This window comes from Halichoerus grypus, chromosome 1, assembly GCF_964656455.1.
Source record: "Halichoerus grypus chromosome 1, mHalGry1.hap1.1, whole genome shotgun sequence".
NCBI lineage: Eukaryota > Metazoa > Chordata > Mammalia > Carnivora > Phocidae > Halichoerus > Halichoerus grypus.
In genome coordinates, this window is record NC_135712.1 from 216,334,233 (window position 1) to 216,353,644 (window position 19,412).

Consider the following 19,412-nt stretch of genomic DNA (forward strand, 5'->3'; position numbering starts at 1 on the left):
GTAGGCAGAGAGGCAGGCAGAGGGAGAGGGAGAAGCAGACTCTCCACTGAGCAGGGAGCCCAACGCGGGGCTCGATCCTACGACCCTGGGATCATGACCTGAGCCGAAGGCCGCCGCTTAACCGACTGAGCCACCCAGGCGCCCCGCATTTCTCTGTTTTCCTGAGTGTCTCTCATGTTATTAACCTTCTGTTTGTTTCTCTCCTGCTCATCTGTTTTATGTCAATTTAAGGATTAGACCACCAAAGCCCTAGAAGAGAAGAAGGGGAAGTTTCCTGCCCCTCTGTGGGTGAGGGAGGGCTACTTTAGATCCAGGCTGGCAGCTTCCCGAGGCTGTGATGTTCGGAGCGGGGGCAGCAGCGTGGGGAGGTGAGGGCAAGTCTGAGGACAGCCGGGCAGGCTGGGGGAGGCAGCAACCTGGGAGGAGGGAGGCTGGGCAGAGGCAAGATGGGCTACGGGGAGTGTTGGAGGAGAGAGGGGCCAGGACCTGCTGATGAACGGGCTCTGCTCTTTGGAGACTCACTCTCAGTGCCTGGGAGTCTCAGAGCGGCCAGGAGCCCCAGCCTGGGGGCCGAGGGCTGGACAAGGCCGCTCAGAAGGGGGCCGAGAGCTACGTGCAGAATGACCAGGAAAGCGGCCAGCTGGCTTCAAAGTCCCTCCGGCCTGGGTGCAATTCCACGGCCCCCTCTCCTGCCCTCCCTGGGCTGGGCTGAGGACAGATCTCGTGGGAAATATTAGGGCCGCCAGGCGGTCTTTGCTCTTGTTTACAAAATCAAGCTGTGCCTCCCCCAAGACCCAGTGTTCTGGCCCCCGCTCCGGAAAGTCTTCCTGGTCCCCTCCCACTGGTCAGATCCCTGTCCTGCTACGTCCCGGCTGCGCCCTGGGGCAGGAGAAGCCTTCCAGGACCACTCCAGCAACGGTGGCCAGATTTAGCAAATAAAAATGCAGGTTGAATTTCAGATTAAAAAAAAAAAAAAATCCATGATTTTTAAAGTGTAAGTCTATCCCATGCAGTGTCTGGGGTCGACTTACACTAAAATGTCCCTGTTCTATATATGAGACTCAAATGTAACTGGGTGTTCTGTCTTCCATCTGGCATCTCTGACCTGCTCAAAAGCAGCCCAGTTCCATCACCTGTTGTAAATTCCCTCACTGCACTGGTCACTCTCTGACCTCGTGTCCAGCCCGTGCTCCTTGCTTGCTGCCCGTCGGTGCATGGGGGCGGGGACAGATGGCCACTCTTGCATTCCGCAGGTGCCCTTCCTTGCTCCGTCCCCCGCTCCTGGCCTCTGAGGCCGGCTCCCTCTCCGGGAGGGGCTGAGATTCCAGATTTGGATGTCTTCCTCCGACAGAATGGCAAGGAGACAGCTCTCCTCTTTGGCCTGTCTCTGCAGCTTTGCCCTGGGGACGGCTAGAAGCCCAGCCCCTGCTGACCCTTAGGACTGGGCACCCCAGGCCTTTGGCTCAGCCTCCCTGGCCCTGTGTCCTGCCTTGGAGTCCTGGCCGGGCAGCGCCAGGCTGTGAGGTGCAGCTGGTTCCCTCCTCACCCCATGCTGGCCGCCGCCGGGCAGAGTCCTCTCCTGGCCACAAGGGGTTCAGCCTCTCACCTCCATGGGCTCTCCTGTCTCCAGCATCGTACACCCAGGACGCCATCCCTGCCTGGTCACACGGCGTTTGCCTTCTCATTTTTCTTAGAAAACCCCTCAAACTCACGGACGAGGAGAGAGAAGATGACGTCAGATTTTCATTCTGTTACACCCATCTGTCCACAGCTAAATTGTCTCCGCTTAGTTTTTTATGTGCATTTTTCTGAAAGGGGGAGCTTTGAAATCCAACCCTCTCCAGGCAGTGGGGGAGGGAGGATAGTGGGGGTTTTATGCTTCAGGGTTAGGGAGCCCTGGGAGGGGTTCAGGCAAGAGGGGCTGTCATCTACTGTGTGTTCTAGAGAGATGTCTGGGCCACCGAGGGGGAGGGGGGCCTGGGAAATGGGCGGGGGACAGGGTGGTCATTGGGTTGAGTGGTGCCCCCCTGAACCTGTGAATGGGGCCTCATTTGGAAAAAGGGTCTTGAGATGAGTGTCCTTCTAAGAGATGCAAGATGAGAGACACAGACACACAGGGGAGACAGCCTGGGAAGAAGGAGACAGACACAGAGGGACATGGCCAGAAGTCCAGGGATGACGCCTGGAGCCCCCAGGAGCTGGAAGAGGCAGAAGGACCATCCTCAGAGCCTGCAGCAGGAGCTCGGCCCACCTCGATTGTGGACTTCTGGCCGCAGAACCGTAGGAGCATGATTTCTGTTGTTTTCAGCCGTCCAGTTTGCTTTGTTACCGCCGCCCCAGGAACTAGTGCAGATCGCACACCTCCGTTAGCGCTGACTTGTCGGCAGTGGGGGTGGTGCGGGGCCATCCAGGGTGCACACCCGGAACTGAGCTGGGGAGGCTCCCTGGGGGTTCAGCCTCTCACCTCCAGGGGCTCTTCATTGCTCAACTAGTACTTTCCCCAGAAAGATGTCAGCTGCTCTCCCTTAGTGAACTGGTGTACCCTATCGAGATTTCCCGGTGGTCCACGGGTTCCCCACTCCGTTGCTGGTGTCTTTGCCATAGTGGGATCTCAGGAGGGCTCTTCCTTGTTCGGCCTTTAATTTTAGCCAGTCCTCGACCTACAGCCTTATGGGGATGGCGGCCCCCCTCCGCCTGGCTCCCTGGTGGGTTCTGCACTTTGCCCTCCCTCCCTCTGGGCCTCTTCCCTCCCCCGTTGGTCTTCCAGAGCTCCTTGGCAGTGAGTTGCAGCCTCCAACCCTAAGATGGGAGAAAAAGGGTCCAATTTGAGAAGCTTAGGGTCGCAGCAAATTAATACTGGATCTACGCTCCAGTCAGATCTCCCCAGATGCCCCGACTTCAGCCTCTGGGCAGCCGTTTTCCCAGACCCCAGGCCCCACGCTGCAGGCAGCTGCCCTGTGGGCTCCAGTCCGTTATTCTGGGGCAGACCCCAGGCTGGCCAGGCTCTCCTTGGGGCTCGGCTGTTTCCTGAGCGTCATGCTGGGGTGCCCAGGCGTGAGTCCCCATCCTGTCCTACCCCCCACCGCGAGACACTTGGCTTTGTCCCCAGAGCCCAGGTCCCCTCATCAGTCAGCTGGGATGAGGACGACCTTCCCATCACAGGGCACTGGGGAAGGTGAGCTGGTGTTTACAGTGGGGTAACAAGTGTCCATGTCTGTGCTGGGGTGAATGGTGCCCCCCCAATCCGTGTCCAGAAGAACCTGAGGACGGGCCCTTATTTTGGAGTAGTTGCAGATGCAATCAGGTTGAAATAAGGTCACACCGGAGCAGGGCAGGCCCTATCCTATGGCTGATGTCCTCATAAAAGGGGAATTCTGACACAGAGCAGAAGCCACGTGACCATGGAGGCGGACACGGGAGGGACACGGCCACAGGCAGGGACGCCTGGAGCCCCCAGGAGCTGGAGGAGCCAGGAAGGGCCCTCCCCTGGAGCCTGCGGAGGGAGGGCAGTCCTGTCCACCTTGATCTCTGACTCCGGGCCCCAGAATGTGGAAGGATAGGATCCCATTGTTCTGAGGGCTTTGGGACTTTTGTCTCCCTCGGAGGTGGGGAAACCATCAGAGAACAGAGAGAGATCATTTTACACTGTAGAAGACGGCCCTGGGCAGTGCTCTGAGTCCCCAGGCGGGGTGGGGCTCCTTCTCATTTGTGCTGGTGGCCTTCCGCTCACCTGGGGACCCGTGGGGGGGCCCCCCCGCTGGGCTAGGAAGGAACAGCTGGGATGGGGAGATAAGCCTTCCTCTCCACACCCTGCCCTGACCTGCAGCCAGATGGAGGCACGCCGGGACCCAGACAAGGCCCAAGGCTTCCTTGCCGGCCTCCCTGCCTCTAAACGTGGTTCTCCCTCGAGGATGTCACAGAACAATACAACCCATGGCTTCCTGCAAAGCAAGTACAGGGGCCACGGTGCTGGTGGGGGCGTGGCGGCAGGCCAGCTCTTCTGTGCAGGAAAGAAGTGGCCAGAGCGAAAGGCCACGGATGTTCCCAGCAGCCAAGTGGAGACACAGCCCAAATGTCCACGGGCAGGTGGACGGAACACACAGTCCCCCACGCACGGGCATGGGACCTCAGCTGCGAGCAGGAGCCAGGCACCCTCACGCGCGGCCCCGGGGACGGACCCTGAGCCCACGACGCTCAGGGAGGGAACCAGACACAGACGGCCACGTGGGGTGTGAGTCCCCGTGGGTGACACGTCTGGAACAGGCTCATCCGCGGACGGGAAGGGGGCTCGTGGGGGCCGGGGCTGGGGAGGGGGGAGAGGCGACATCTGATGGAGACGGGGTTTCCTTCTAAGGTGATGGAATGTTCTCGAGGTGCTGGTTGCACAACCCTGTGAATGTACTAACACCCCCTGAATTAGGCAGCAAGCATGTGAATTGTATCTCAATAAAGATGTTACCAAAAAAATAAGAGGAAGAAGAAGATACTGGAGTATCGCTGTTGTCTCCACACCCCACGCCCCAGCGCCCCGCCTCCCTGCAGGCCTGCACGACGCAGCGGCTGCCCCGGGCCCAGCGCCGGCTGACGCACCTCTGCCCGGGTCCCTGGGGCCCCTGCCTGGAGCCTGTCTTGGGTGAAGCTAGTCCTTGACTTCAGCTGGACTCCACGAACATCCTTAAAAGTGCAACCTGCTTCATCAGTAGGGAAACTGGCCCATGTGGAACAGAAGTGGGGTCGGAGTCCACACAGGTCCATATGGTTTATTACAATCCTTCCCCACCCCCCTCACAACCCTGCAGGGGAGGGTTCTGCCAGGCAAGGGAGTAGGGTCGTCCCCGGGGTGCCGGGTCTGAGGCTGGGGCCACAGTGGCTGGCGACCTCACTGAGACAGGACACGGGGGGCCAGAGCAGGGGCCTGGGAGGTTTGACCTTAGAGCCGAAGGACAGGACTCTAGCCAGCCGACCTCTGCCCTACACCAGGGCCCCCCTGAGTTCCCTGCCGGAAGCTACAGAACACAGGTCACCCCCTGTGCCCGCTGGAGGGGCCCTGACTCTGGGGCACAGACCCAGCCCCCAGGGCCACAGGGGCCTGTCCCATGACTCCCCACATCCTTCCTTCATGTCCTTCTGACGCGCTTTGCTGCTCCTTCCTGTTCTAGGGCCTTTGCACATGCTGCATCCATGCTGCGATCATTGGCACTAGAGTTCAAACCCCAGCTTCACCATGGCCCGTGTGACTCTGGGCAGCTTACTTAACCTCTCTGTGCCTTAGTTTCTGCATCTGAGAAATGGGCTAATGCTAGTGTCCACCTCCAGGACCACCCAGAGACGGGAAAGTAGGGGGCTTGTCCGATGGCCCCCGCCACGGGCTGATGTCCTGCTGCCAGGCCAGGCTGCCCCAGCCCTCCCCACCGGTGCTCCTGCACCTTGCAGGGAGTGATGTTGCCGGGCCAGGAGTGAGCCTTGTCGCAGGTCTGTATGTCCGGCATCTGCGGGCCCAGCTCCCGAAGCGCCCTGGCCAGGGGGTCAGCCCCCAGCCTGTCATGCTGCACCGCGTTGGTCCTGCCACCAGAGCCAGGCCAGGAGCCGGGGTTCCTGCTGCAGGTGACAGGAAGGGGCAGGTCAGTGGAGGGGTGTGGGGAGGGGAGCAGTGGAGGATGGGGACCTGGGGTGCAAGCTATTACTCCTCCTGGCTGCCCCCAGCACCTTGAGCCTCTGGAGGTGGTTCTCCAGACTAGGGGCCAGCTTACATGTGGGATGCTGGGCAACTGCCCTGATGCAGAAGGCAAGGCTGGGGTCTCCAAGCGCGGGAGCCCCCGCCCCAGCCTCAGCGGCTATGTCATGTGGGCAGCGGGGTCAGGGTGTGGGCCACGGCCCCTCCACCGGCTCCTCTCTGGCCAGTCCTCCTCTGTTCCCACCGCTGCCCCAGACTCAGAACGTGCGTCCAAAAATGCCAAACCCCTGGCTGCAGCCCCTGCAATCCAGTGACTGGTTCAGAGGCTGGGCCCATCAGCACTGATCCTCGTAAATGTGGAGAAGCAAGCTCTTTCCACGGGGCCCAGGGTGCCCGTCCTTCCACCATGTGGGGAAGTCTTCCTGATCATGTGGCTAAGGGGCAAGACAGCAGAGCTAAGAGGCAGGCAGGCTCCTGAGGGCCCCACGCGAGCACCTGAAGCAAGCTGTGCCTGAAAGATCCCCTTCGGTCACCTCACCAGCTTCATCTGGGGCCTTTATGGCCAGCCAGCTCCAGGATGGGTTTATGTGGTGGCTCCACCAGGGCATCAAGGGCCAGGTTCCTGCTGGTGATGACCGTGCCACCCTCGTGAGCCAGCTCTAGCCCCGTGGCCAGGTGTCACAAGACACCCAGCTCTGTCCAGCAGAAAGGCATTTGTCGTAGTCAGTAGCCCTTCCCCAGGGATCCCCCACAGCCTCCCACGGCCCCACAACCGGCTTACATCTCTAAGGACCTACCCACCCCCTTGGGGTGGCAGAGCAGGGCGGGGTCCCTCACGGCTGGGCCTGGCAGCCGTCAGCACCCACGGTGGGTGTACAAGGCCTGCACCCCCAGCCCCGCACAGGTGCAGGAGACCACGTGGGGGGAAGGAGCGGGGGGCATGCTCACAACCCCATGATGTGAATCTCAAAGCGTTGTCGCCTCCTGGGGAGAGAGCCAGGTCAGGGCTGGGTGCCCCATGCCCTGCCGTGACCTTCCTACCGCAGCGGCGAGAGGCCCCGGACCCCTGACATGACCACCCCACCTCCTGGGAGGTTCGGGCTGATGGGCGGAGACAGTCGCCATCGCACTCTGGCTCTCTCACCTGTGCACAGGCCCCCAGGGCCGGCAGAGGGCAAGTGGGGTCGCCATGGTGCTCAGGGTGCCTGACCTCTTCCACAGAGCTTTTCCAAAGCAGCTCTTACTCTGCTGGACGTGGAGTTATTAGGGTGTCCGCCTGGCTGGTCCCAAGGGAGAGGAGCCCCCTGAGGAGGAGGGTCTCTCAGAGAAAGCTGAGCCGTGCAGCTGTCCCGGATTAGCAACTTAGCGCACATTCAGCGCCCGAGACCACACGAGCTTATTCTTCCACAGTGCTGGGGGCCAAAGGGAGGGAACGGGCCTCAGGCGGCCAGAGTCCTGCTGTGGGCAGGGCTGGCTCCTCCAGAGACTCCAGGGCAGAACCTCTTCCTTGCCTTTTCTAATTGTCAGAGACAGATTCCAGGAGTAGGGCATGGACATCTTTGGAGCTGTTACTCTGCTGACCACAGGCCGGGGGAGACAGAGTCTGGACAGAACCCGTGCCTGGATCCAGCTATGCCTGAAACCATGGCCTTTCGCTCACAGAAGCAGTGAAATTCCGGTTGGCTTGCGTCAGTTTATTTTGCCCTTTGCCACTGAAGGGGTCATTATAAAGGAGAGGTGGCTAAAACCAATTGATCACACAGACCGATGAACTCACCCAGGTGCGGGGACTCTGGAAACATGTTACCACCCATTTTCTCATTTGGTGGCGTCTGGCAAGGGAGGCCAGGAGTCCTGTCTTCACCCAGGAGGGTGTGTCAGGCCAGGGATGAGGTCAAGAGAAATTAGTATTTAAAGTGTGTTCATGGGGCACCTGAGTGGCTCAGTTGTTAAGTGTCTGCCTTCGGCTCAGGTCATGATCCCAGGGTCCTGGGATCGAGCCCCGCATCGGGCTCCCTGCTCAGCGGGAAGCCTGCTTCTCCCTCTCCCACTCCCCCTGCTTGTGTTCCCTCTCTTGCTGTGTCTGTCTCTGTCAAATAAATAAATAAAATATTTAAAAAAAAATAAAAATAAAGTGTGTTCACATATCCTACCTAGTTTAACTGTAACCACCCCAGGACGTAGGCCCTCACCGAGCATCTAGACAGAGGGTGCTTGGAATTTCAGATCAATGACAAACACTGTCTTAGTAAGAAAAGTGTGCCCCAAATATTGCACAGGATACATATATATACTGTATAGTATATATATAGTAAAAACGATTTATCTGCATTTTATATATAACTGGGCAACCCTAACTGTCTTTCTCTCGCAGCTTCCAATGCTGAGGATCGTGGATGCCGCTTGTCCACGGACAGGTTACAGGATTTGAACTGAGGCCTCAGATGCCACAGTCAGATCTGGGGTGTGAGGCAGCTGTGTGGGGGACGGTCCGAGGGGGAACATGACTCCCATCAAGAGGTGGGGTCCGGGTCCCCTCCTCTTGGGTCCGGCCGGGCTCATGCACGCCTGTGTCCGATCTTGTGCAGAAATGGTGGTGTGACGTCTGCGTGGGTGGAAATGGCCTTGCTTGCGGCCCCTCATCCTGGAGCCCGAGCCACCATGCCGTGAGGAAGCCCAAGCAGCAGGGCGGGGGGGGCCCACCCATGGGCGCTGGGTCCGTGGAGCCCAGGCGAGGACACTGAAGATGCCTCCGGGCCACCCAGACAGGGCAGAGCAGGGACAAGACACCCCACTGTGCCCGTCCCCTTCCTAACCGGCACCAGGGTCCCCTAGTGCAGGGCGCCAGCCACATGGTGGATTCACGGGAAACCCAGCCCCAGCCCCCACTCACGATCTGGACCCCCCGGTGCCCCGAGGCCCAAATTAGGAGCGGGGGGAGGGGAACAGGTGTGGCTGTCACAGGCCAGACTACTCACATCAGCTGAGAACACCAGCTGCGAGTCCCGTCCAGAGGGGCCCCTCGCCGGTCCGGCACTTCCAGCCCTCTGGGTTGAAGAAAAGCCAGAAACTAAAATGAGTGCGTGAAACCTTCCACGTTAGGAAGCCACCAGACCATGGAGGCTCAGAGAGAGCTGTGTTCACAGGGCTGTGGGCACACTAGTGGGGCAGGGGAGAGGCCCTGGTGTGCAGGCCTCCATGAGGGTCTGACCAGGTTCACCCTGGATGTCCTGGCCCCTTCTGCCCATCCCCCTCCTACACGGGGTCAGCCAGGCCCAGCTGCGGTGACTGGTCAGGCCAGGCATGCACCCGTCTGACCCATGGGGGACCTCGTCCCGACGACGACATCTGATCCTGAATCTGGGCCACTCTGGACTTGTCAGTTACATGAAAATGAAGCCACAAGGCCTGGGTGACAGCAGCATGACGTAGGACCCCTCGGGGCTGCCGTGGCTGCAGAGGGGCCGCCAGGGGCCCGATGGTCATCATGGGGAAGACTTACCACCCCGAGGCCCCGTGGGGTGGGAGTGGGCCAGCAACAGGTGTCTGGCTCCAGGCCACCAGGGCGTCTGTTAGCACAATGGCATCCTTCTGCCCAGACCCCAGATCCCTGCGGTGCCCCCACCACATCTCCTGGGGCGCTTGCAGGCACCCCCCCCGCGCTTGGCATGAAGGGTCACAGGCACATGGGCACCACGGGCATCCAGGGGCCTGGTGACAAACTGTCCTCTGCAGTCCTTTGGGGAGGCCAAGAAGAGCTTGGTTCTCTAGCTTCTCATAAAGTCGTTTTATTTAGATTCCAAACAAACCAAAGCAGAGAGAAGAGGTGACCACAAGTGAATCCGTCCACACACGAGCTGGGAGCCCAAGTCTCTGGCTCCAGCCAGCAGGAGCTGCGGACGAGCGGGGGGTCCGGGTCCCTCAGGCCCCCGCCGCCCAGGGAGGGAGGACAGGGCGAGCGGCCCTCCCCTCGGAAGCAGAGGACCCAGGACACACGCGGGGAAGGAGGGCGACCCCGAGAAGAGACCACCCGAGGGGCCAGGCAGCACCCCTCCCGCGAGGCAGTCTCGGCGCCACACAGTCCGGGCCTGCTGAGGTAACAATCTGTAAGTTTATTCTCGGGGTCGCGGTGTCAGGACTCCTCATTGCCAGAGTCGTCCTCGTCGTCCCCGAAGCAGCTGTCGGCCTCGGCCTCGGGCTCGCCGTCCTCGTAGTAGTCATCGTAGAAGAGGTCCGAGCCCTCGTCAGGCGCCGGGGCCTTGGTCTTCACACAGTACTCGGCCAGCGTGGTGGGCACCTTCACGCCGTCCCGCTCCGCGTCCACCTTGGTCCCCAGGACCTGCTTCCTGGGGGAGAGAGGGCCTGCAGGTTACAGCTCTGTCCCCGCCGGGGTCCTATGCCAGGAGCCCAACGCATAGCAGCTCAGATGCCCCAGGGCAGGGCCAGGCAGAGCAGGGCCCATGGCACAGGGGGACGCTAAGGACCAGAGACGAGCGGTGCTGTGAGGCGGTCGGCCCTGCCTGAGACAGCAGAGATTCGGCAGCAGGGGCGGCAGGGTTAGGACTCCGGCCGGAACTCCCTGCTCTTGTGTTCGGTGCCTGGGCCAGCGTGGCGCCCAGCACACACGGAGGGACGGGCTGGTTGGGGGGGCAGGGCACGGACAAGCACGGCCCACACTAGGAGGAAAACGGGGCTTCGGACGCCAAGGGCTCACACCCAGCGCAGCGCACGGCTCTCTGGAGACTCCTACTGAGCACAGCATGGCTCCCAAGGTGGGGGTGCTCCCACCTAGAGCCCGACGTCCCAGCACAAAGCACCCCCGGAACGGACACCCTGCAGGACCACAGACAACGCGTCCTCTAAATGCACCCACCGGCAGAGCATGCGGGGAACACGGCTTGGCGGGGTGGGGGTGGGGGGGTGGGCAGAAGCACGCATCACAGCCTCCCTCACGTGGGCGCATGTGAGCGGCCCCATAGGGAGTGTCTTAAGGGATAAAAACAGTCTGGTTTTAATTCTGGTGCCACGTGGGAGGTGGCTGGGAAAAGAACTGGGGCGCAGAGCGGGCCGTGTGGGCAGGACCCTCCCCAGGTGCTGAGCCCCGCAGAGCCGCACCTGAGGCTCATAGCGCAACCCCAGGGACACGCAATCCCTGCGGCAACAGCCAGCTCCGCCGCTCCTCATCTGCACAAACCAAAAGCTGTGACCGCCCAGCCTCGGGGGACAGACTTCCTGGGACAACGGGGACGAGGAAACGTGGGAAGGGGCCGCCCTGCAGGCATAGGGATCACCTTGGCGCCGTGTGTGGTGTTGGGGGGGTAAAATGCACTCGGGTCACACAAGCAATACTGCAGAAATTGTTCACAGATTCTGCTCACATAAAACACTACAGAACCAACAAAAATGGGCCGGATCCACGGAAGAAAGTGGACATGGTTTCACCCTGAGAAAAGGGACCTAAAATCAGCAGAAAGGGTTACTGCAGAGTAGACGGCGGGGGGGCGCTGACGACACCCTGCCATCCAGGTGCACCTGGAGGACAGGGAACCAGGGGCCACGGACGACAGGAGCACTGAGGAGCGGGGGAGGGGTGTGTGTGTGTGCGTGTGTGTGTGTGTGTGTGTGTGAGGCCCGCCAGCGTGGACGGGCCTCCAAGGTCAGGCAGAGCAGCCGCCACGGAAGGCCAGGCCGCGGGGAAGTCTCAGGGGCGGGTGTCTGCAAGGCCACACAAAAACAGTAACTGTCAGGTGACCTAGGAAGATCACAGGGCTTCCTTTTCGTTTCTCCTTGAACATTCATTTCTCTGTCACGAACGCATCACCTCCTCACCCAACGTGAGCTTCTGTAGCTTTATCTGCATGAACTACGCCAGACTGAAGTGCACAGCGGTGAGTTCTGAGCCACGTATGTCCCGTGACGCCGCCCCCCACTCCCCGGAGGTTCTGCTGTGCCTCTTAAGTCCCGCCTCCCCGACAGCCACGGACGTGCCCTTCGATGCCGCGCGGACGTACGCCAGGGTCGTTGCCAGTTTCTGGCAAACAAGCCAACGTTCTGAACGTTCACGTGGATGCTGGCGTGGACACCGTCCCCACCTCTCTGGGACACTGAGACCTCTCATGGCGGGGTCGAACTGCAGCTACACGCAGACCTTACTCCTCTTTCTAGGTAAAAGGTAAACGACAAAGAGTTTTTGGAAAAAACCTCATGAAGGGTTAAGTTGGTCGTGAACAAATCTGTGAGCCACATTACAAAGTAACAATGGACAATGGACACAGAGCAGCTCACACAACGCAACAGAACAAGGGAGAGAGAAAAGGAGGTCAAGCAGCTCTGGGGCCCGAGCGGACAGCTTGTCTACCCTGGGCCTTAAGGCACGTTCCCACCCTGGTCCGGCACCTGCATGGTGCAGCAGCCGTTCTGTAAAAGGATTTCCTTCCAGGGATGGTCACCCACTTATTCCTAAGTGGGGAGCACTGGAAACGACCAAGACGAGAGCTGGATGGTGAGTTCTGACCAATCCCTACACGACACACTGCTTGTAAAACCAAGAAAAAAAATCTATTTTTTAGAAAAGAAGTGATTTTCTAAACACACCAGTATCGTGATCATTTTCTAAAGACAGAAAATAATGTTCACAGCAAATCATGACGTGGAAAAGATACAGTGTGATATGTGAAAAATAAATTCCCCCCAGGAGAGAAAGCATGAAAACGAAGTTGAGGGCAGGAGCCAGGAGCCAGTCCGGGAAGGACTTGTTACGGAGCACCTCACTCAGCAAGCAAACCACCCCCATCTGCTGGATACTCGTCACGGGGTAAGCAGGAGGCCAGGCTGCCCAGGACGGGGTAAGACCATGCCGAGGGTCACCGTGTTTCAGTCACGAGGTGAAGGCACCGTGGTAAGACCTTGTTCAAGCTTGGTGGTGGATGCTCGGGGGCTCAAGAACGCGCACGCCATTGGGCCTGACCACGTGTGCTTGGAAGGCACGGACGCCGCCGTATCACACGGTTCAGAGACAATAAGCTACACGTGTGGTAGACACACGGACCATGTGCTTCCATAACTGGGGTACCTCACAGTGTGACAAAGAAAAATAACACCCATTTTCTTACAAAAAGCGGGGTGGGGGGCACCCAGTGCATTGGCCACCCCCCAGTGACTGGGTCTCCCTCCTGGGACCACTGCCCGTGAGCACACCCCAGGCGCGAGGGCCTCACCTGATGATGTCCGTGTACTCCCGGTCCTTGCCTTTGCTCTCTTTCCACTTCCTGTACATCACAGAGGCATCCACGTTGGCCGGGGAGAAGGTGTTAGGTTCATTAAGGAGCGAGATGACGCTCAGCAGGATGGTCCTGGGGGAGCGTGGAGTCAGCGGGTGCAGGGTGCTCTCTGGCCACACCATCCCCCAAGGAGCTGGGCCTAGTGCCAGAGCATTCGTGCGGATACCCAGAGGCCAGCAACTGCCCAGGGGCCCCCCTGGCCCCCAACCCTGCAGGCGACATTTGGTGCTACTGGTTTTTATCTCAGGCCTCTAGGATGGCAGGGGCCGACTCCTAGCCCATCCCCCGCTTCACCCCGCCCGCCGGCCCAGGCCCTGGGACAAGACACGTGTGGGCAGCTGAAGCCAGGACCACCTTCGTTCCACATGTCCCTGTCCCCAAGGCATCCTGTAGGCAAGTGGGTCCCTCCGTGCCACCAACTTTTATGGCTTGGGCTGGACTAAAGATGTGCAGGCCAGGAGGCAGGGAGGCCAGCCCACTCAGGGTGAATGGCTCAGTCCTGAGACGGAGGTGACTGGGCTCTGTGAGAGGACTGAGGCAGGAGGGGAGACCCCAGGGATAGGCGGAGGGACTGTGGGACAGAAAATATGGACTCGAGATTCCCAGTGGCTGTTCCCGATGGTGGGGCATGGGGTATTGGGAAATGAGAGGAGAGGGTCTTTGGGGCCCCCAGCATCCTGGCAGGAGGCCAGTTTCCACGGATTTCACAGTACTGCAGGGAATCGTGTCCCTGAGAGCAACAGACATATGTCCTCCCATATCTGTGTCTCCAGGCCTGGCCAGGCCTCAGGAAGCCCCACAGGAGCAAAGTCAGGAATGCTGCTGAGGGACAGGGTCCATCTGCTGAGCAGCCCCTCAAACAGGGCCCGGTCTAGTCTCACCTGACGTTCTGGGTGGGGTTCCACCGCTCTGAGGGCAGCTCCCCACTCTGGGGGTCATCGACCGGGGGGTGGAGGATAGAGATGCATACGTCCCCCGTCTGTGTGGGGACAGGAAAGAGGGGTCAGTGCCCACACCACTCCCCACTCTCATCAGGCGGCGCAGTGTCTCCCCCCCACCCCCCAGCCCCAATATGGAGAGGCTGGGAGGGGCATGCCTGGTGGACTCACCTCATAGATGTTGGGGTGCCACATCTTGGTCAGGAATCGGAAGGCCGGTGGAGAGTACGGATAGTCGATGGGGAACTTGAGGCGTGCCTGGGGAGGGGCAGAGGGCAGGAGGGCTCAGCCAGTGCTTGGGGACTGTGCCCACGAACACTCAAACAAGGATGTCAATCAGGACAGACACACCCACCACAAGAGGGCCGCCTGGACCCTGCCTGTCACACACGCCCCTCAAAGGCCTCCTAGAACTATTTGGGGTCATCTGAGCTGATCTGGGCCCCTACCCTGCTGCTGAGGAGCAACTCTAAGGCCCGTCTCAGCGCAGACCTGTGGGAGGGACCAGGAGCCGGGCCCCAGGGAGCACGGCGGGTTCAGGCCAGCACATTGCTCCGGGCTGGCAGGGTCCTGGACGCTGGGCAGCCCCAGCACGGTCGGTGGTGGACTCCCTAGCCTCAGTTTCCAGGTTGTGGGGAAGATTAAAATAGACGTGTGTTCACTCAGCAATCACTCCCGACACCTCTGTGGGCCGGGCCCTGTGGGAGGAGATGAGTCAGCGCTGGATGGACAGGCTCTCTGCCCACAAGTGTCCATTACGGGGGGCCAGGGAGGCAGACAGGAAGGTCATGGGACAGATGGGGAGGGCCACCTGCCCAGGTGACAGAGCTGCTCAGGCCTCAGCAGGTAAAGAACCTTCGTTTGCTGGTTTAAGCCCCAGTCCCAGACATCGGGATGCCTGGCGGCACTCCAGGCTCTCGGGGGCGAGCCTGTGTGCTGGGAGCCAGAGCTGGGCACCTGTGGCGCAACTCCCCTAGGCCCATCTTTGGAAAGTCACCCTCCTGGGCAGGGGGCATTCAGGGCATTTAGGGGAAGTCCCTCTGTTCTGGGGTGACCATGCTGAGGCCCAGAAGGCAGGTAACTTGCTGGTGACTGCAGAGCACACCTAGAACTCGGAACCTGCCCTACAGATTTCTAAGTGATGGCCCTGAGAACAGGTGCGGCCTGCTGAGGCCTCCCCGGCACCCAACACCCACCAAGTCCCACCGCATACGCTTTCAAGCATCCCTGGAGAGGACTTCACTGCTGAGCCAACCGAGGCTCAGAGAAGGAAAGTACCTTGCCCAAGGACACACAGCGATAAGCTGGGAGGCGGCTCCTCAAATGCTCCTCTCTGGCACCCCCTTCTGTACGCTGCATTGCCTGAAAGCTCACTACGGCTTAGGTGGCCCGGCTGGCAAGGAAGACGCCGTGGGAACTGGCTGGGAAGTGATGCTGGCCCTCAGGTGCTGCCCAGGGTGCATTTCCACACTTCCTCTCCCCGCCCCGTCCCACCTAGACAGGAGGACCTCAGTGGGTGACCACCTGGGGCCCACTGGCTTTGTGGAGGACAGGACCTGTGGCAAATGTGTTTGAAATCTGGCAGTCCCTTCTCTAGAAACATGGGATGATCCCCCCAATGCCAGCCTGGAGGATCTACCCACAATCCCTGCAACCATTCGTGGGCAAAAGTCAGAAACCCCCATCCTTTCCTTCCAGACCTGCAACCTCACTTAGAGTCCTGGCTGCCGGGTCTCAGGGTGGGCTCCATCATCCTGGCTGTGAGTGGAGCCCTTCTCCCTACAGCCCGAAGCAGACAAGAGAGGCCGGGGGAGGGCCCTAGTTAAACCCTTAGGCGATCAACCCCAAGTCCATTCCCTGCGTGTCAGAGGCCGGGTTCCTGATGCGGAAGCCAGCCCAGGGCTGCCCACACTCATCCCGATCCCACCCCAGCACCAAGGGAACCTCAACGCAGGAATCACCCCCAGCTGACCAGGCTGCTCCCTCACGGCCACTGAGCAGGCTCAACTAAAACGTTAGCGAAAGTGCAAACACAGACATCTGTCCCAGGAGCATCGCCTGCCCCTCCCCCACAGCCTGGTCTCGCTGTGGTTTCTGCTCCCCAGCAGGCCTCAGCCAGGCAGAACCTGGCAGGGCTGTGCAGCCTCTTGGCAGGCAGGCAGGCAGGGGTGGGGTGGGGTGGGGCGGGGGGTGTTCCTAGGCCGAGGGCTCATTCCCCACCTCTCATGCAGGGAGACCCCTTGCCCTGTGCCTGTGGCTCAAAGAGCTCAGCCCTGCAATCTGAGAAGAGTCCTTCTAAGGCCACCTCTGGGCTCTGATGGTGAGCCCAAAAAAGCTGCCTGGGTCCTGGCTCGAGTCCTTTGTCACACTAGTCGGAAACACAGCCCGTCCCAGGGACAGCAGCCCCTCCCTGCTCCCAGCAACAACAAAAGCGAACTGCTCTGGACGAAACTACCAGAGCACAGAAAAAACGACCCAGAGGGTGCGATCTGAGCTCCAGGAGGCCATCTGCTCGGCGGCGGAACCGGGGAAAAGCCAGCTGGGTGAGAGAGGGCCCCAGGGTCCAGCAGTCGCTCTCTGCGGTGCGGCTCCCCAGACAAAGTGGACGGTGGTAGTGACGAGCCCTGCCTCAACCTTCCCGAGAGAACAGGTTACATAAAGCTCGCACGAAGCCAAGAGGGCCTGGCCCGCTGCTATCGAGAAGGGTGGCCGCTTTCCAAGCAGGCCCCAGCTGGCAAGGCCCCATCCGGGCCTTTGTTGGAGCCCCGGCAAGTGGCGGAGCAGGCCCCCCCGCCCGGCCTCCCTCCCTCTCTCCCCCAACCCCACGCTCCCCAACAATAGGGCTTGCTGGGTCTGGGGAGGCTCTTTGTCTCCTCCGGGCAGGGGGCGGGGAAGGCAGCTGAGGGCCTGGGTCGGGCTGAGGCAAGCAAGAGCCCCACACCCAAACCAACAGGCAGCGCCCCCGGGGCTCCTCTCTGGGGCTCTCGCAGACTGGCTGGGAACGCGGGGGCCTGAAGCTGCTTCACAGGAGCCGGACGGACAGAGACGGAGACCACCGAGAGGAGAGGGGCCTGATGGGAACCGGGACCGCGAGCCGCCGGCTCACCTTGAAGTAGCCGCCCTCGTAGTAGGTGTTGGGGGGCCCGAAGATGGCCACCTCCCAGTTGTACAGGTCACCCTCGTCCACCAGGGTCACCCGGAAGCCCTCCACCGGCTCCTCCTGCAGCCCCTTGAGCTCGAGCAGCAGCGCCTTTTGCGAGCTGGGCACCAGCGGCCGGGCCATGGCGGCGGCGGCGGCGGGGCCCGGGGTCGGGGGCGCGCTGGGCCGCGGGGCCGCCGCGGAGGCGCGGGACGGGCCGGGCCGCGCGCCGGCCGGGGGGGCGCCGGGGCCGGGGCCGCCGCCGCCGCCTTCCTCCTCTACGTTGCCGCCGCCGCCGCCGCCGCCGCCGCCGCCGCCGCCGCTCGGGACCCCTGAGCGCTCCACTCGCTCTGGCGCCGCCGCCCGCCCGGCGCTCGCCTCGGCTTCGCCCGCGCGCCCCGCCCCACGCTGCGCCTGCGCACCGCCTCCGGCCCCCGACCGCGCCTGCGCGCCGCGGCGGGGCCCGGCCTGAGCCTGCGCGCCCGCCCGCGGGGCACGCCGGGAAGTGGAGTCCCCGCCCCCCGGCCCGCCGAGCGCGCAGGCGCGACCGCCGGGAGGGGGGGGCCGAGCGCGCAGGCGCCTTGGCGCTTCCGACCCCCGGGAGGCCGCCGCCGCCCCCCGCTCGGACAAGCACCCCGGATTCCTGTGCGCGGGGAGGCGGGCAGGGCTGGGCTGCGTCGTCCCGGCACCGGCCGCTGGGCTTTTGGGGTCTTTTTTATGACGTCCCAGCGCGGGGTGGGGCCGGGGGCGGGGAATTGGGGAGCCGGGCCGGGGGCGGGGCGGGGCGGGGTCCTCTGGCCCGGGCGGGGCGGATGCGGGCCGACTCCCTTTTCGGGTGGTTCTGGGCGAGCGGAAAGGGAGGGCCGGCCGGCAGTGGGGAGGCGGGAGGCCCGGTGGAGAGCCCTCGGCGGGCGGTGCCTCTGTTTCCCCTCCGAGGAGCTGAGAGTAGGGCGGAGCTTGGGGCGGGGTCGAAGGCCCCGCGAGCTTAGTGCGGGATCCGAGGCCGAGGCGGGGAGGAACCGCCCTGCTCGATTCAGTCCGACGGGCTGGAATCGAGATCCTCGAGACGCCCTCCCCAGAGAAGCTGGGGAGATTAGTGTATCCCGTTTTCAGCTTTCGTTCGCAGCACGGATTCAGCACCCGTCCCGGCCGAACCCCCAGACTGAGTCCCACTCTCAGACGAGCCCTGGCCCTGGCTGTGCCCTAATCTCCCCAGCTCTCCCTTCCGACGGCGCCCGGGCTCAGACCTGGCTGGTCCTCGGCCTAGACACACGCCCCCCTTGCCAGGACACTTGGGCGTGAGAATTGAGCGTGGCGCCCCGGCTTCCGTCCTCCACATCCTCGGGGTGACAGCTCCCCGTGAGGGTGGGCGTGGTGCTGTGGTCGCGCGCCGGGCACGCGGCTGCAGCCTTGCTGGCCAGCGTCAGGGCAGCCCACAGCTCCAGCGCCTTGCGTTGTGCCCAGGGGACCCCTTCCTCCAGGTGCCCTGACACCTGGCCCCTGGCCGTGGCCCAACTGAGGACAGGCAGGTAAACCTGTCTGGGGCAAGGAAAGCCAAATTTCAACGACAGGAGAGGGACGGAGGACTCTGAGGGAGAGCCCTGGACCGAGTACGGCCCAAGGCTGGGGCCTTGACATTCTCACCTCCGCCCTGCACCCTGGGGCACCTGGAGCAGGCCCCTCGTCAGTAAAAAGGACTGTGTGCCCTTTGCCAAGGGTTCCCTCATTCTCTGCCTAGAGCACCAACGTCAGCATCGGCATGTGGCAGCTCGTCGTTAAATAGGAATTAGAACTAATCATGGTTCTTCCAGACAGGTTTCCCAGGATCTCCCTATGTCAGCCCCACATCCCCATGCAGCATTGGGTGGGTGGGCCGGTTCCGGAAAGGTAAAGGGAGGTGCTGGTTTATGGCTGCTCCAGCAGGTGCCACATGGGGCCTCATCCCCCAGGAAAGCCTGCTCTTTGGGCTCTGAAATCCTGGAGTGCTGGTCATCTAGGGTTTCTGCCATCTGGGTTTTCTGTCCACAGCACCTTGATTTTCTCTTGGCTTCCCATTCTTAGTCTGTAAGGCTCAGATTGGACTGACCTCCAAACCCTGGCAGTAGGGAGGGGTCATCCAGTCAGAGCACTCCAGGCCCCCTGCTGCAGTGAGTTTGTTTAGGAACAGCATGTGGCTCAGCCATCTAATGAATGCAGCTTTGGGACTTTTTCTGAGAACACTGGGCTCAGGTGGCTGAGCTGGGAGGAACTGGGCCTGGAGTAATGGGACCATCTCATCACCACAAGCCCTGTGAACGAAGTTGGCACTCAGGGAACCTGAGTCGATGGACAAGAAAGTGCCAATGACCCTGTGTGTGCTCCTGGATCCAGCCAGGCTGACC

At 61.5% G+C, this 19,412-nt stretch overlaps 1 protein-coding gene across 1 annotated transcript; it reads right to left on the reverse strand.

Moving 5' to 3' along the window:
• Positions 1–9,446: 9,446 nt before the first annotated feature.
• On the reverse strand, positions 9,447–17,211 carry CDC34 (cell division cycle 34, ubiquitin conjugating enzyme). The gene is made up of 5 exons (XM_036100795.2): positions 16,999–17,211; positions 14,064–14,150; positions 13,836–13,933; positions 12,892–13,026; positions 9,447–10,020 (listed from the first exon to the last, which is right to left on the reverse strand). The coding sequence occupies exons 1-5, from the start codon at positions 17,173–17,175 to the stop codon at positions 9,807–9,809; spliced, it is 711 nt and encodes a 236-aa protein (XP_035956688.1). The 5' UTR covers positions 17,176–17,211; the 3' UTR covers positions 9,447–9,806.
• Positions 17,212–19,412: the final 2,201 nt, after the last annotated feature.

Bases quoted from the DNA above. Each gene is read 5' to 3' on its own strand.
- CDC34 (XM_036100795.2), bottom strand. From the start codon at position 17,175: ATGGCCCGGCCGCTGGTGCCCAGCTCGCAAAAGGCGCTGCTGCTCGAG. The intron at 14,151-16,998 runs GTGAGCCGGCGG...GCCCCTCCCCAG, and splicing joins ACGAGGGCGGCTACTTCAAG to GCACGCCTCAAGTTCCCCAT. The intron at 10,021-12,891 runs GTGAGGCCCTCG...TCTCTCCCCCAG, and splicing joins GAGTACACGGACATCATCAG to GAAGCAGGTCCTGGGGACCA.